At 37.7% G+C, this 15,018-nt stretch overlaps 1 protein-coding gene and 1 long non-coding RNA gene across 3 annotated transcripts; one reads left to right on the top strand and one right to left on the bottom strand.

The window, feature by feature from the left end:
- The first annotated feature begins 308 nt into the window (after positions 1 to 308).
- Positions 309 to 9,110, top strand: LOC134861388 (uncharacterized). 2 transcript variants are annotated; one of them, XR_010165401.1, is made up of 5 exons: positions 309 to 584; positions 4,112 to 4,190; positions 5,210 to 5,338; positions 5,488 to 5,590; positions 8,985 to 9,110. It is a non-coding gene; the product is annotated as an uncharacterized LOC134861388 (long non-coding RNA). The 2 variants fall into 2 exon arrangements; XR_010165400.1 differs by lacking the exon at positions 8,985 to 9,110 and adding an exon at positions 6,610 to 7,986.
- On the bottom strand, positions 951 to 10,551 carry nek10 (NIMA-related kinase 10). Its single transcript, XM_063878569.1, is given in 28 exon segments — positions 951 to 2,002; positions 2,212 to 2,265; positions 2,979 to 3,022; positions 3,237 to 3,342; positions 3,661 to 3,771; positions 4,085 to 4,185; positions 4,326 to 4,363; positions 4,561 to 4,606; positions 4,685 to 4,759; positions 4,847 to 4,922; positions 5,111 to 5,318; positions 5,495 to 5,565; positions 5,834 to 5,963; positions 6,431 to 6,506; positions 6,582 to 6,684; positions 6,870 to 6,991; positions 7,069 to 7,114; positions 7,219 to 7,356; positions 7,474 to 7,559; positions 7,562 to 7,601; positions 7,742 to 7,844; positions 8,008 to 8,072; positions 8,170 to 8,241; positions 8,363 to 8,424; positions 8,975 to 9,114; positions 9,774 to 9,998; positions 10,322 to 10,408; positions 10,481 to 10,551. Coding segments are annotated over 28 exon segments (2,487 nt in total). The 5' UTR covers positions 10,522 to 10,551; the 3' UTR covers positions 951 to 1,981.
- Between the last annotated feature and the right edge of the window lie 4,467 nt (positions 10,552 to 15,018).

The raw sequence follows: 15,018 nt of genomic DNA on the forward strand, positions 1-15,018 counted from the left end.
TGTTGATTCCATTTTGCATTTTTTGTTTCAAGATGCAAAGTAATTTAAGTCATCAAATACCTTAAGTGGAATAAAAAGTGCAATATAGATTATCCCTCTGAAATCTAGTGGAGTGTAAAGTAGCAGGAAAGTAAAAATACTACTTTAAAGTTGTAAGTAAAGAACTTGAGGAAATGAGTTCCCAAAAAGTTAATAAATGTTAATAAGATGTGTATATTTTGACCCATTCTCCCTCCAACCCTTCTTCCTGATATCTCTCTCAATTGGCATTCCCCACCTGTCCACTAGATGCCGCAGATGTTCCTCATCCTGGTCACCTGACTCCCACTCCCTCCTGCTCACCTGTGTCTCATTTCCTGCTCATTTGTCATGTGGCTTCGTGCCCCCCCTGAACCCAGTGCCTGAATCCTGACCAGATCCGGCCTGCTCAGGATTCTCACTTACTTTTGTTTGGACTTGCTTCCCCTGCCCGTAAGCTTTTTGTACTTTTTTCAATAAATAACTGAACTAGTATTGGATTATTTTGCATTTGCATTTTTTACCTTGTTTTTTCCACCCCTATCGCAACCAGTGCTGGAAAGCAAGTAAGTATATTTGAAAGTGTCTTTCTTGAGTATATCCATGTTATGGTAATTTAGGCTTCTACTATCGTACACTTCAGATGGGAATAATGCTTAACATATGTTTATGTTTAACATACTACATAAACATTTTGATATGCTTATACATTTCTAATTAGTTGCTGAAGACTTTTCGCATGTGATCCATACAAATAAGCAAAGTATAATTGGTTAGTTAAATGCAAATACCAAGAACTCTAAAATTCACAGATGTATGCTTTATCCAACATTTCACACACTACAGCAAAGATCAGAGAAAAGTAGAAAACCAGACGAAACACAAATGTTTTCTCCTTTAACACCACAATTATTATTTCATGATCCCTGAGATTTATCTTGTGATCCTGCAATCTTAAATAACACACTTTAAGTTTAAGGAAAACCTTTCTCATAACGCAGCAAAGGAAGACAACATGTTGAATCTAAATTAGATAATAAATGACCACAGCTGGTCGTTGTCTCGAATAAATAATTTATTTGGAATATCATTTTAAAAGAGCTTATACATTATACAGATAAATCCCTTATGGATCAAAGTGCATCTGAAAGCGTCCCTGCAGTGGCCCTCCATTCTTCAAAATGACAGTAAAGACATTCAGTGAGTTTTCACAGTATATTTCACATGTTACGTGAAACAGCAGTTATGATAACATTTGCTCTTTTTTTCTGCAAAAAGCTGCAGAGTTTGAATTAATGTGAAGGTTTGGATTTGGAGCCATTTGAAACATATGCTGTGAAGTGCAGTCCTGCAGTGAGGAGTAAAATAGTCACTGAGTTGAGTCGGGTCCTGAGCACTTAAAGAGCTAGACTCAGATAAACGAAAAAGCGAAACTTTACAAAAGCAAAAGAGCTTTGGATAGTGTTTGAGGTTTAGTGTGTTGTTTCTTTGACATGCGAAACTTCTCATGGACAGAATGGCAGAAATAAGTATAAATAATAATGGTTACAATCACATGTACATGCATAGATTCACACAGTTCTATAAACTATTACAAATAATCAATGCCTCAGAACCAAAAAGGTGTGTGGTGTTGCTGAAACGATTAGTCAATCGACAGAAAAGATTCTGCTGAATTCAATATCTTTTGATTTGGGATGGCCAATTTGATGACGTCTCGTGTGATTAACATTTAACATTTAACATTATAATTAAAACACTGTGTCTGGCATTTTATCGGCCAAATCATTGACTAATTGCTATTTGCAGCCTGAGAGTGATGTACGATGTTACAGCCGCCTTATCACAACATGGACTAAGAAAAAAATACGTAAAGCATTTTAAGCTAGAATAAAGTGTGTTTTTCCCACTGCTTCTGTTAAATGTAAGGAGGCATATGGACAATTGTCAATTGGTTACTCCGTCATTTCTTTTCTCTGCGATCCTAAGATAAGAAACACAACAGAATAGAGCACTTTTGTTTAGACTTCCTTCACAGCAGTTAGTCCAATTATTTTCAAACATTCTAACAGGCCATAGATCAAGAAACAAATGAACCATTGCAGAGAAAGTACAAATATATACATTTTTGGTTACATTATGTGCGACATACAATCACAAAAATGGGGAATTGTCACAATGGGAGAATGTCACCTGCTGGGTTGCTTCGTAGTAGCTGTTCTCCTCCAGCAGTTCCTCTATGATCCCCTAAAAAGAAAGATTTGTACAGGAAATCACTCTACTGGCAGACAGACATTCAATGTTCGTGGTGCGGACATTAAATGTTTTTATTCTATTGTGAAAAATGATATCCTGCAGGAGAAAACAAAGGTGACACCTACTTACAGAATATAGAACAGTAGAACAATAATATTGCATTGGACCGTGGAAACAAAATAATTGATTTATATTTGTTTTCAAACATGGAATCGTTCAACGTTTTGGGAAATCTGTCTTTCTTGACGAGCATTTTAAGAAGATGATACCACTCTCTTTACAGGATTTTAAATCTAGTTTAGCATTAGAACTGGAATCGGAGGAAACCGGCTCTGCTGGCTCTGTCCAAAAGTAACAAATTCTGTAATGCTACTAATCAACACTTTCATATCATGTTTGTGTAATATGTACAAAAACTGAGTGGTTTTACGGGGTGATGGGCTCGGACTATTTCTTGAACGGGTGCAGTGGATTGTTGTGATCCCTGCCTTCAGTCTTTGACAATTGCTCCTGGATGTAGCTTGGTATTTAATAGACATTCATGTAAAGTAGTATTGATGACTCCCAGATAAGATTTAAATAAGTATATTTCCCAAGAAAGTTTTACTGACTTCCTTTTTTTTATAGACATAATCATGAACATCTGGTAATGGCTTGCTTGCTTTTCAAAATACATAAAAGATTGCCTTCTCAGAAAAACAGACCTGCATCTGCTGATAGGTGACTCCATCTTTAAGATTCCCGTCATCTGTCAGAAGCAGAGAGGAATGCAGATTGGCGTCACAATTTAATCGTGCAAGATTTGACATCAGGGGCACTTTTGATTTTCATAAGATTTGCTTACCAACCAGATATACTAGAAGTAAATGCAAGCTAAAAAAAAAATCAATCAAGTAGATCTGTCAAAGAACCTGCAGTATTTTGTGTTGTTGTAGCTGTGGACATTTGAACTATTGCTGTACCTGTGCTGTCAGCAGCATAGGGCTCTCCTGAGAAATGGTGGAGCAGAGGCCACCAGTCTGAAGTGGCTGAGCCTAACTCCATCAGCTCTGGAGAGGCCTTGAGGAGCTGCAGGGAACAGGAAGGACATCCTCATTTTACTTAGGGGTGCGGCAACACTCGAAAATAACACACAAAAAAATGAGGATGATAAATGTTGTCGCACTATTAATTATTACAAGGGAAAAGACATAAAGTAAGGTACCCTATGTACATTTTGACACCTTTATCTAATAATAAACATGGATAATAAATGACATTAGATAGTGCTGTGGCCTGTCAGACACAAATAATAAATCAATCGCGTGCTAACTCACAGAAAGTCGGAGTTAAGGTTTACATATGAATAACATTATTGACATACCCATGTTGGGCAAATTGACAAACCTTGCTGAGCTGCACTTTCAGGTTGTATGGATCACTCCCAATGTGGAACAGAGACTTTTTAAATCTTTCAATGACACGTCGTTTGATGTTGTGGTACGGAGCTGGTGGAAGCTGTCAATAAAATTTTTTAAAAAGGAATGGGAATTAATTTAGAATTTTAATTTCTTATTTGCATTTAAGTACTATTCCTGAGTCAAGTTGATGTGAGGAGGAACAAACCCTTGTTTTGGCGCTTGATGGCCATGTGGTTTTAAGTTTGTGATGTATTTTTTATGGAAAGAATAAGCTAGCAGTCTTTATAATCTCTTCAATCACAAATAAACCTCTTAAATTTAGGTTGAGTCAATAGATTTTGACTGAGATATGTTTGCAGCGTGAGACTGAACATTGATACCATCTAATGACAAATGTGATGTTACTGTACCTGAGTGATGTAAAGAATTTTGTGCAGCTGCACGAGGAGCCTCTGAATGGGATCATCAATCTGCCGGACTTTCTTCTGGGAAACACAGATCCCTGCTGACACTGAGGTAAGAGCAAAACCACAGACAAACAGGGTGACTGAGGCTAAATACACCGGAAATAAACGCATTATTGGGAACTCTTAGAACGCCTGCTCTTTATGTTATTTTGTGTAAAGCTTTCCGAGTAGGTTGAAATTATACCTGGTCTTGGTTTAATGTTGGCAGCAGCAGAATCCCCACTGAGATGAGAGGAGATATAAAAAGGAAGTCAATAAATTGGGTCCGATTAAGACATTGGCTTCATTCACAAATACATTCATTTACAAATAAATGTTTGACTAAACGTGACTAAATCTAGATACTCGGCCTGATATCTACACCATACACAGATCTCACTGACCACACAGAAATGGATAATGTCAGATTTTATGCTTACCTAGATTGAAATCCGCCAGATGTCACACAGGCACTGGAATCTAATCCTTTGATCAAAACAAAACAAATTAAAAACTAATATAGAAATCTAACCCAACCCCATGAGAAATATTATGAGCACTAACCGTAGTGTTTTCCTTTAGAGGCAGTGGTGCTGGTTTTGGTGTTGCATTGCTCATCATCATAATCTGAGGCCTCATCTAAAAACACACACACAGTTATTTGTATTTTTATGCCAAATCTTTACTAGTTTGTTTTAAATTTAGTGCAGTATGAGACATAGTTACCTTTCTCGCTGTGGTTTGAACTACCGGGCCTAGATGACCGTGGAGTTGGATATTCAGTATTTATAAGGCCTTTTTCCTGCAAACATTGCAGCATGTATAAACCCAACAGAGATTACGAAATAAGAACATTTTTTACAACTTTCATGTTTATTCACAAATGTGCAACTGATTATTTCAGAAGTTATTAGTCACCTGTTTGCACAAAAACACATCTTATCCAAATAGTCCTTAAGGACAGCCTTTTGTTTTCAAAATCCAATCTACCTGAGACGTGTTCGAAAGACAGCAGTTTGTCTTGCTTTTGTGCGTCTCCAGGAAGTACTTCTGCGCTCGTTTCCTGTCTCTCTCTGCTCTTCTTTCCAGTGCATTCTGGGAAGTGTAGAGGCCGTCCATCAGCCTCATCATAAGGTCGGAGATTCTTGAGCTGACGGCCACAATGTCGGGCCTGAGGTCTGCATCTGGACTCAAACACCTGAAAGGAAGACTCCTAAAGTAAGTTGGAGACTGACTGATTTTAAATGACTTTAATATATAACAATACAAACACAAAATAATAATGGTATAACATGTATGTCATGGAAAACTTTCTAACATATAGTATTAACAAACTTTATGCATCAATATAATTTCTTTATTTTTAGGTCTCACCATCTGATCATATCTGTGACTCTCTCTGAGAAAGCTCCTTCTTCAATTGGCTCGTAGATGGCTTCTACAATCTAAAGCAAAGAAGAATAAATACAGGTGTGTGTGTGTGTGTGTGTGTGTGTGTGTGTGTGTGTGTGTGTGTGTGTGTGTGTGTGTGTGTGTGTGTGTGTGTGTGTGTGTGTGTGTGTGTGTGTGTGTGTGTGTGTGTGTGTGTGTGTGTGTGTGTGTGTGTGTGTGTGTGTGTGTGTGTGTGTGTGTGTGTGTGTGTGTGTGTGTGTGTGTGTGTGTGTGTGTGTGTGTGTGTGTGTGTGTGTGTGTGTGTGTGTGTGTGTTTTTTACCTTGCTGGCCAGTGACAGCATGTTAGTGCTGTAGAATGGAGGCTGTAAAGTGGCCATCTGGTAGAGGATGCAGCCCAAAGCCCAGACGTCTGCTTTCTCTCCATACGGCTCATTCTTCACAACCTCTGGACTAACACACATACAGACGTTTGTTTGCCTTAATGAGGAATGCTCATAATGCCGTCACTATAGCATCCAATCCTACTTTACCTAAAATGAATCTTTGCCATGTTTAAAACAACAGCGTGTTGACATACACACTCAAATTGGTCCTCACAGTCATATATGCACAACGGAACACACACATAGCTGTTGCATGACCATAAACACACTTGAGCTGCTGTATCTGCTGTTTCTCTGAGTAGCTAACAGGCTGTATAAACAGCTCTGCCATACTTCCTTATAGGGTATGTTCACCCACAGCACATTTTCTCACATCCTTCTCATCATCTTACAACAACGTTTTATTTTCACAGGTTTGAGATATTTGGTATGTATTATGATCGTTACACAGTTTTCAACAGATCTTATCTTATTTCAATCTAACGTCTTCACAGTAGCTAGCATTAACTCGATGCCCAAAATGAATTTCCTCACCAGGAGTAAAGTATGGTGCCGACCACTGAAGTTAGCTTGCTGTTCTCCTGTTTCTGCTTAGCGAGGCCAAAGTCAGCTTAAAGTGGAAGAAAGACTGAGGTTAAAAATATATCAAAAAAGACACGGAGAGTAATAAACTGATGACACTCACTGATGGTGACTTTGTCCTTCTCCCCCAGCATGATGTTGTTAGGTGAGAGGTCGCGGTGGACTATTCTCTTTTCCATGTGCAGGTACCTCAGAGCCAGACACATCTGAAGGAACATGGAGAAGATATATCGATTAGTAATTAAATTATTCAATCATTAGCAGTTGAAAGCAAAAGTAAAAAGGTATGTTTTGAGGTCTCAATTATTTTAATCTTATTGTGAATATCTTCATACTTGGTACCAATACTTTACCAGGTGAACATTTCCCAAAAAGGATTAAGAGCTGTTACCTGTATGAAAATATTCCAAATTGTGTCTTCTGTGAACTTCTGCTGCTTCTCCTTCAGAGAGTTGAAATGTTCAGTCAGTGGCACTCCCTCGATCAGCTCCATCACGATGTACAGCATGTCGCCTGCAAAACAGTTTTTTGGCTTTGAACTTTTGTTTTATTCATTTCTTTTAAAAGCTTTGGGCTAAAATTATCCTCACCTTCCAAAAATGTCTTATAATATTTAACAACGTTTGGGTGCATCATCTAAAGAACAAGAATCAAAGAACACATAAATACACAAACGGTTGCTGTTCTTGTTAGATAGTGTGTCACTAAATTAGTTTTCAAAAATGAAATATAAACTTTGCCTGTTCTTTGATGATCGATAGCTCAGAGATTATTTTCTCCACGTTACTGTCTCTCGACTTCTTGTCTTTCCCGAACACTGGGTTATGGAGGTTCACTTCTTTCAGAGCAAGGAGGTTCTGGCCGCTGTGCTTTCGGACCTGTCATTCAGTATAAGTATTGTATTATTCGACCCAAAGAAAATTAATGTGAACCACCTAAAGCAGTCTTGTATCATTTCACAAAGAAGCTTAATTGTCCAAGGATGTTAGCTGTACCTTAAAGACGCTTCCAAAGGCGCCGGTGCCCAGATGGTCCAGTACTGAGTAACCGTTGATGACTTTAAGCGGAGGTCGGTTCTGGTCACAGTCTCTATGCTTTCTTTTATACTGTCCATTTCCTCTTCCTGCATCACATATACAAAGAACTCCATCCATTTGCGAGTTAAAGAATCCTTCTTGTCAAACCTTATAGTTTCATTAATGTCAAATACAGTCAAAAACTGCTAAATAAACAGTGGAATCCATTTAGAAGCTGTTCTCTTACAGTGTAGAGAGAAACTTTGGTTTGCAGCCCCTCGTAGGCCGTGAGATCCCGCACATAGTGTCCAACATCAATAAACAACTCAAAGAGGTCTGTGGGAAAGAGTCTGAAATGGATAAGAGATTACATAACAGCACTGGGGAACATATCAAGAGAATTCTTCCAAAACAGATTTCCAAAAATAGCTACATTTGGAAGATGAATGTATGAAATGAACCTGTGGCAATATATGGTGTTTTTTTCCTAAAATAAATATGATGTAACATCACCTCTTAAACAGATGTCTGTTTCTTTCCACACTAAAGAGAAACCGGAGGGTCCGAAATGCATAGCACTGTCAATATGCAAACAAAGGTACACATATATTACTTAAGGAGGCAACAACATCTGCATCCAAAATTATTTCATCTAATTCCTACATCAAATCATACCTGTAGAGATGTGAGCTTTGGTCTTTGGTTTTGTGGTAAAATCAACTTTGCGATTATATAGACCCCATTTTCCTAAGAACATAATGTCACGATCAGTTGGATGCAATATTTAAAATATTGCGCTTTGATATGATGGTGAACATATTCACTCGAATCCTCTGAACTATCCCGCTCTTTGTTTATTTTTCCATACCTGCACAATGTGGTGAGCAGATGTGTCGTCCAGACTCAGTTCAGTCAGGACTGTACAGCAGGCTGGAAAGGGATTAAAGGGGATATGGAAAAGCCTCATTTAAGAACCCTTACATGAAATCCAACAGTCTTTGAGGATATTACGAACATAATGATATGAACATTAATAACTGCCTCAATAAACCACAGGATAGACACACTTGGAACACTGTTGCCTTTACATTGTAACATTTAAAGTTTCCCTTGTATTGGGACAGACATAACAACATGGTTGTGTTTAACCAAACTTGTTTTATTTCATAGTCGTGTCTGTAGACATTCGGAAACCGCAAATGTACAACAATTTCCTCCAAAATCACAGATAAAGTAAGTCAATTCTCAGTGGTGTGTAATTTCACTTCAGGAAAAGGTTGTTGACATTCTGAGCAACTGATAAAACTCCTCGGGGTGGGGGGAAGATTTACTCTGCAGAGGCAAGAACATGGGCCTTTTTAACCATCATAAATGATTTAAAGGGCAGAGCTTTACTACGTGATTTCTAACTCTCAAGAAACCCTAAATTAAACACAATACTTAATGTGCAGTATGTGTAATAACTTGTCTTGTTCCTGACCTGACTGCAGGGCCATAGTGTTGTCCACCTCGACCTGCGGGCTGAGCTCCTCTCTGATGTGCTCTCTGTGGATGCGGCCGGCTGCGCTGGCGCTGGAGAGCGTCTCAATGGACGAGCGGTCAGAGATGAATTGCCTGTCACTGTGAGGTTTCATGTCACACAATACCAATTCATTTAAATTAAAGCACTTCTTGTCATTTGTTGTAGTAAGCTTTGTATCAGTAAGGATCTGTACTCAGTTGTAATTGCACCCTCCATCATTAGCTGTTATAAACTTTTAGAGGGAAATCGTGAGAGCTGGTTTATTTAAAAAATACTCTCGGGTATTGCAAAAATGTAGTATGGTAATTCCACAATGTTCAACTCATAGGAAACATATTATAGTATTGTCATATTTTATATTTTTAAAAAGGATTATGCTGCAGATGCAATTTTTTGATGGATCCAATTATTGTTTTTTAAGTAAATTGTCTCTGTGAGTCCTCAGACTTAACAAAAATATATAGTACAATGAAAGGTGATCCCCTTAAATGACAAAATCACTTTGACATGGACAGAAAAGTATCTGCTGTAGCCTTGACCAATGCATATCAAGGAAAAGAAATGTGTAGTTTGGTGGCTTGACAAAAGTAAAATGGTTTGGTTAAACACATTTTACACGACTTAGAGAGAATATTTATGCTTTGACAGTTATGAATACAACTATTTGCAGTTCTGAATAATAAAATGTACGGTTCAAAATAACACATTTGAATTCATATAATTATCAAAATTGTTTTAATTGCTCAGTCTCACAAACCCGTAGAGCAGCCGGAGAAGCTGCTGCACCCCTCCCCAACTCCGGATCTCTGTCCTGGTGTCGGGATCCTCACAGAGCTGGACCAGGATCCAGGCGATGCTCCACAGCAGCTTCAAGTGCTGACCGTACAGCAGGCTCAGCAGCACCGGCAGACCCTCCAGCTCCCTCAGCTGCTCCCTCACCTGCCACACCGGAGACAGGAGCCTCAGCAGCTCTGCACTCATTCTGGAGGAAACATCAGGCTCAGTTTAACCTTTCTGGATTCCTTGTAATCAAGGGCTAGTGTCTTAAAACCGCGTTCTAGCTGCAACAAAATGTTACAAATTAAGATTAGATTATATAGGTACAAAGGCTCATGTGTTCTATCCCTGCTAAAGCAAAGTGTCTCAGTGTACTTGCAGGTTAGACCACATGAGAACAGGATGGGATGAACAAAGATGCAGCAACTTGATTTGTTTCGCTAGTTTTTTTTGTACGTCAACAACATAAATAAAGTATGTTTCCCACAACTTTCATATGCCGGCAACAAATCGACAAAGATTTCTTACCTCTTTGACAGCAGGTCATATTCTTGCAGTATTAGAAGTAGGTTCTCCACAATGGGTAGCTCGCCAATCTTCACCTTGCATTCTGGGCTGCAGAAAACAAAGGATTACCACAGATGAAATCACAAATGTATTTACTTTGTTAAAGAAAGTATTTCCTACCTTTCCGCCAAAGTGGTGAGTGCCAGCAGGGCTCCCAGCATCACACTGGTATCTGTTGTTAGGAGGAGCTTCACCAAGGTCTAAGAAGGGTTTATTGAAGTAAAGAATTAACTCTTTCTCCACAAAGTTCATTAAATGTAGAGGAATTTTACATAAGAAACTGAGGGCAAAGACAACCACAGACCATCATGCTACAAGGAAAGCATGACCTAATATGGTCATACATCTCACAAAGAATGTGCAACATATGTGCTTTCACTCTTCATATGATTTTGTTGATTCATTTGACAACTGGTAGTAAATATTTGCAAATATTTCGACCATAAAATATGTCTACTATCATCCACATATATTATTGTCTGTAAATTTCACATTTTCAGCCATTAGTGGTCTTGAATAAGAACATCATAATGTGTCTAAATTGGAAAATGCATTTCGGGAAAAACAGCCAAGACTAGTGAAGTGCTGAATGGACATGCTGGCCAACATTGCCAACCTTTAGCCCTTGTGCTCAATCGAACAATATTTAATTGATTATAAAAACTAAATTCTAAATTAGCACCAATACATTCAATATACAACATATTTAGTTCCAAGTTCCAATGCACCGCCAGGAATAACTTCCTTTATAGAATAATGTTTATTGCATACATTTGAAACAATTTGATTGGATTTGAAAACAAACAGCACATAATCACTGATAACCTTATCTCTATCTTATCACTCACCCTGTGAGCGCCACTATCGATGACCCAGACCCTTTGATCTTCAATGGCAGACAGCTTCTGAAACATGTCTGCAGGGCAATCAGCAAAGGCAGTATCGGTGAGAAGACACAAGACTCAAATTATCCAGCTGATATTTTGTTCAGATTACTCACAGGTCATTGTGACCAGCTGCTGCACAGCGAATGCCTGTTCGCCACAGGATATATACATGACAGTGACATGCTCCATATACTGAAAGAGAGAAATTGGCATTCATGAGATATGTAAGGATAAATCACAGCTTGTTTAGGGCTGTGAAAAGCATTGTAGAGTGCATTTACCCTGGCAAGTAAATTGATGCCTTGGAGCTGATGGAGGATTTTCTAAAAATAAAGCCGTTATAAAAGACAGTTTCTTGTTATACAGATGAAGTCTTCATACAATTTAAGATGAGCACTAAAAAATGAAAGTTTATTTCAGGTAGCTACCTGATGTTCGGGATCTCTAATCAATAATCGTAGGCAAATCAGAACTCTAAGGACAGACTCAGGCAGAGCATGGTCAATCCATTCACTAAAGAAGGAGTAAACATTGTCACTTAGCCTTATGCAAGACATAAAACAAATCCTGCAGTATATCAAAGACATTTTACCTGCACAGTCTGTTCTTTACCAAAGACGTTAGGATTTCAGAGAAGAGTTTATGCAATGGGTGGCTGCTGAAACATCTTTGGTCTCTGTATGTGATGCTGGAAAATTAACTTAAATATAATTAGGTTACAGTGGAACAGACAGAAATAAAACGGGAGGTATACCAAACAAAAACAAAAATAATGTACAAATATAAAACAGTAAAAGAAAATAGTCATAGCATTACTGGTACTTGTGTTTGTCTGTAATAATATTGAGATTAAATGTGAATAAATGACAAAATGATCAGAGAAAACATATTATAACATAATATAGAATATTGTAAATTATAATTTGAGATATAAAATAAGGAGAAAGGTAGTAATGATGAATTCTTTACGACAATAACCTCAGAAGAATTACCTGAATTTTTCCAGTTCAGAGGCTTCACTGGAGATGTCACTCTCACTCCTCTGTCTGCTGGTATCTTTTGGAGCATGCAGGCCTTGAGTTCTGCTGACTCCACTGCTGCGCGCTTTACTGTGACTCAGCGCAGCCACCTGCAACACAGGGAGCCTCTTATTACAATATATACACAGACCAAAAGAAATATGAGATGGTCTGTAATGTTATCAAAATGTCTAGACACTCAGCCATGGCGTGGCGTCATTTGTTGTTGTTCACCTCTTGCCTGGGAATGCCTTTGGCAAGCAGGGACTGGAGCCTCCTGAGCTCATGAGACGCCCTAGAACACAGGCTTCATCAGGTGAATTGTTTTGGTCATATGATGTTGTTTTTTTATGATGGTACAGACTTTAAAATGAGTGTGAGGAGGAGATGAAGTGGCTTACTTTCTCTGTAATTCTCTGGATTTCAGGAGCGATTTTCCCCCATGACTCGATTTTTTAACTGGATTGAACATTTTCAACGACCCCCTTTTCCATGGGTAACCTGTGGTTTAACTTCAGACATGTTAGGACATATTGACATTGAGACAGAAATGGAATTTAACAAAAATAAATATATTTATGCTATAGATTATGATAACACTCAATCAATCCAGGGTTATGTTTGTGTTATCATAATCTGTTTTTGGGGTTTAGGTTTTCACATAGAAAGAATTTGCTTTGGTGTAGCCAAGAAACTAAATATATACAATTAAAATTAAATAAATATCTAAGAAATAGTGTAAACACTTTTCAAATTATAATATAACCCATGTCTTTAGCATAAATAATCATATTATTCTGATACATGCCTATCTATAAAATGAGTAGACTGCTTTAACTATTGGTATTTCTTGATGCTAACATTTGAAAAAGGTGCTTTTGGATTTTGAGTGCAGGACTGTTATTCTACTACAATGTAGCCTAGTATTACCACTTTCACTTTAGAAAGGCCTACTTTTTTTCACCTCTACTAGCTGCTGTGACAGGAAGGCTAGCTAGTTGTTTGGATGATGTTTGGCTAAAGGAAGCGGTTGAACTGAGCTGTCCTTGTTAGGCAGTTGAAAAAAGAGTCTTACCCCTCCTGCAGCATCGCAAACTAGAAGCATGCAGCTGATTATGAACTGCTTAATACTAACTGTGTTGTATTATTCTTAGTCGAGGAAATTAGCCTCATAGTTTGTTTTATCCTTGAAACAGCAGAAGCCCTTGACATTAGCGTTTCTAACCAATCCAGGTAAGCAATATTAAACAGTCCTGGTTTCCATGGATACAACAGACGCTATTCGCATTCCGTCACCACGGGATATAAACACCGGAAGCTCGTTAAATAACTACAAACACCTTCCATTTTCAACATATCTATGCGGTTTTTTTTGCAATGAATGAAGCTCGAATTTAAACTGTATATTTTATTATTGCATTGCATACATTCAGTTAATATTTGGAAAGATTAAATGAAAGATTCTGTACGATTACTCCTTACTAAAAATGAGTGTAAAATTATAATTATAGCCTATTATTGGAACATGATAAATACGCCATTGTACTTCTTCATAAGGAATGGGTTAGACCTATTTGTGGCACATTTAACAAACATACATGCAAATACCGACCAAAAGTAAAAACCAATATCATTGGATTTGTATGTGAATTTAAAGAATATATTCAAACTCAAACTCGTAAAAATAATCTGAAAGTTAAGTTTAAAATGAACCTTACAGGGAACTCTTAAAAAAATATAACTTGTTTTTTGTTTCTCAATATAATTTGTTTATTATTAAAGTGTATTTGTACAATTATACTATTTATTTAATGTAATATATGTTTTTATTATTTTAGTATTCAAAGGTTCAAAGGTTTTATTTGTCATATGCACAGCAGATACAGCGTATATGTTGGTAATGAAAATCTTATATCCCAGGCTCCTCCAACAACTCAACATACACAGTGCAAATAATATAAATAAATAATGCAAAAGTTAGACAAGAGTTAGTATTCTCTGTATCATGTTGAAACATGTCTGCAATGTTTGCATATTTCAATGAATGGGTTTTTAAAAACAATATTAATTCAAATTCCTCACACACAAATTTGTGTTTTACCTAAATATTTTTTAATTAACTTTCTAATAAGGTGAAAATATCAACACATCAGCAACAAGTCATTGAATGCTATATTGACTTACACACTGGATGCTGACAAATCAAACTTTTGACAAATCAGCCCCTATGCTTATTTAATATTGAATAAGGTAAATAAGGTTTGATAAATGCTAATGAGTGAAGAGTGGGAGGCGTAATTAGGTTAACATGTTTAAAAAGGAGAAAAATAAGGCTTCTTTTTGGCTTGTTTTCGCGAGAATATGCAAAGACTCAAATGGACTAGAAACTATCGCGAGATTGGAGTGTTCCTCCCTTTGTGATTCACGTACAATTTACGTCAGATTTTCGGCGTAGGTTAGTTGAACACGTTTGGCTGTGCGTGCCTCACGGTGCGTAGCTCAGGCAAAAGCAGCGATAAGGGGAATGTCGGCTTGTGAATGATCGGTTTTTGAGGCGGCAGGGAGCGTCTACGTTATGGGTAAGACACTGCTGCAGTGAGATTTATACAGAAACCCACGTTGTAAATTCCAACTCTGTTTGTGTTGATTGTAATTGCTTTTTGAATAATTTGTCCGTACCGCTGTTTGGAGCCTCTGCAGTTGTCTGAGCAACCAACGCCCAGTCGTTGGATGGGTTAGCTAGTTGTTAGCC

Source organism: Eleginops maclovinus, chromosome 3, assembly GCF_036324505.1.
Source record: "Eleginops maclovinus isolate JMC-PN-2008 ecotype Puerto Natales chromosome 3, JC_Emac_rtc_rv5, whole genome shotgun sequence".
NCBI classification, from domain to species: Eukaryota; Metazoa; Chordata; class Actinopteri; order Perciformes; family Eleginopidae; genus Eleginops; species Eleginops maclovinus.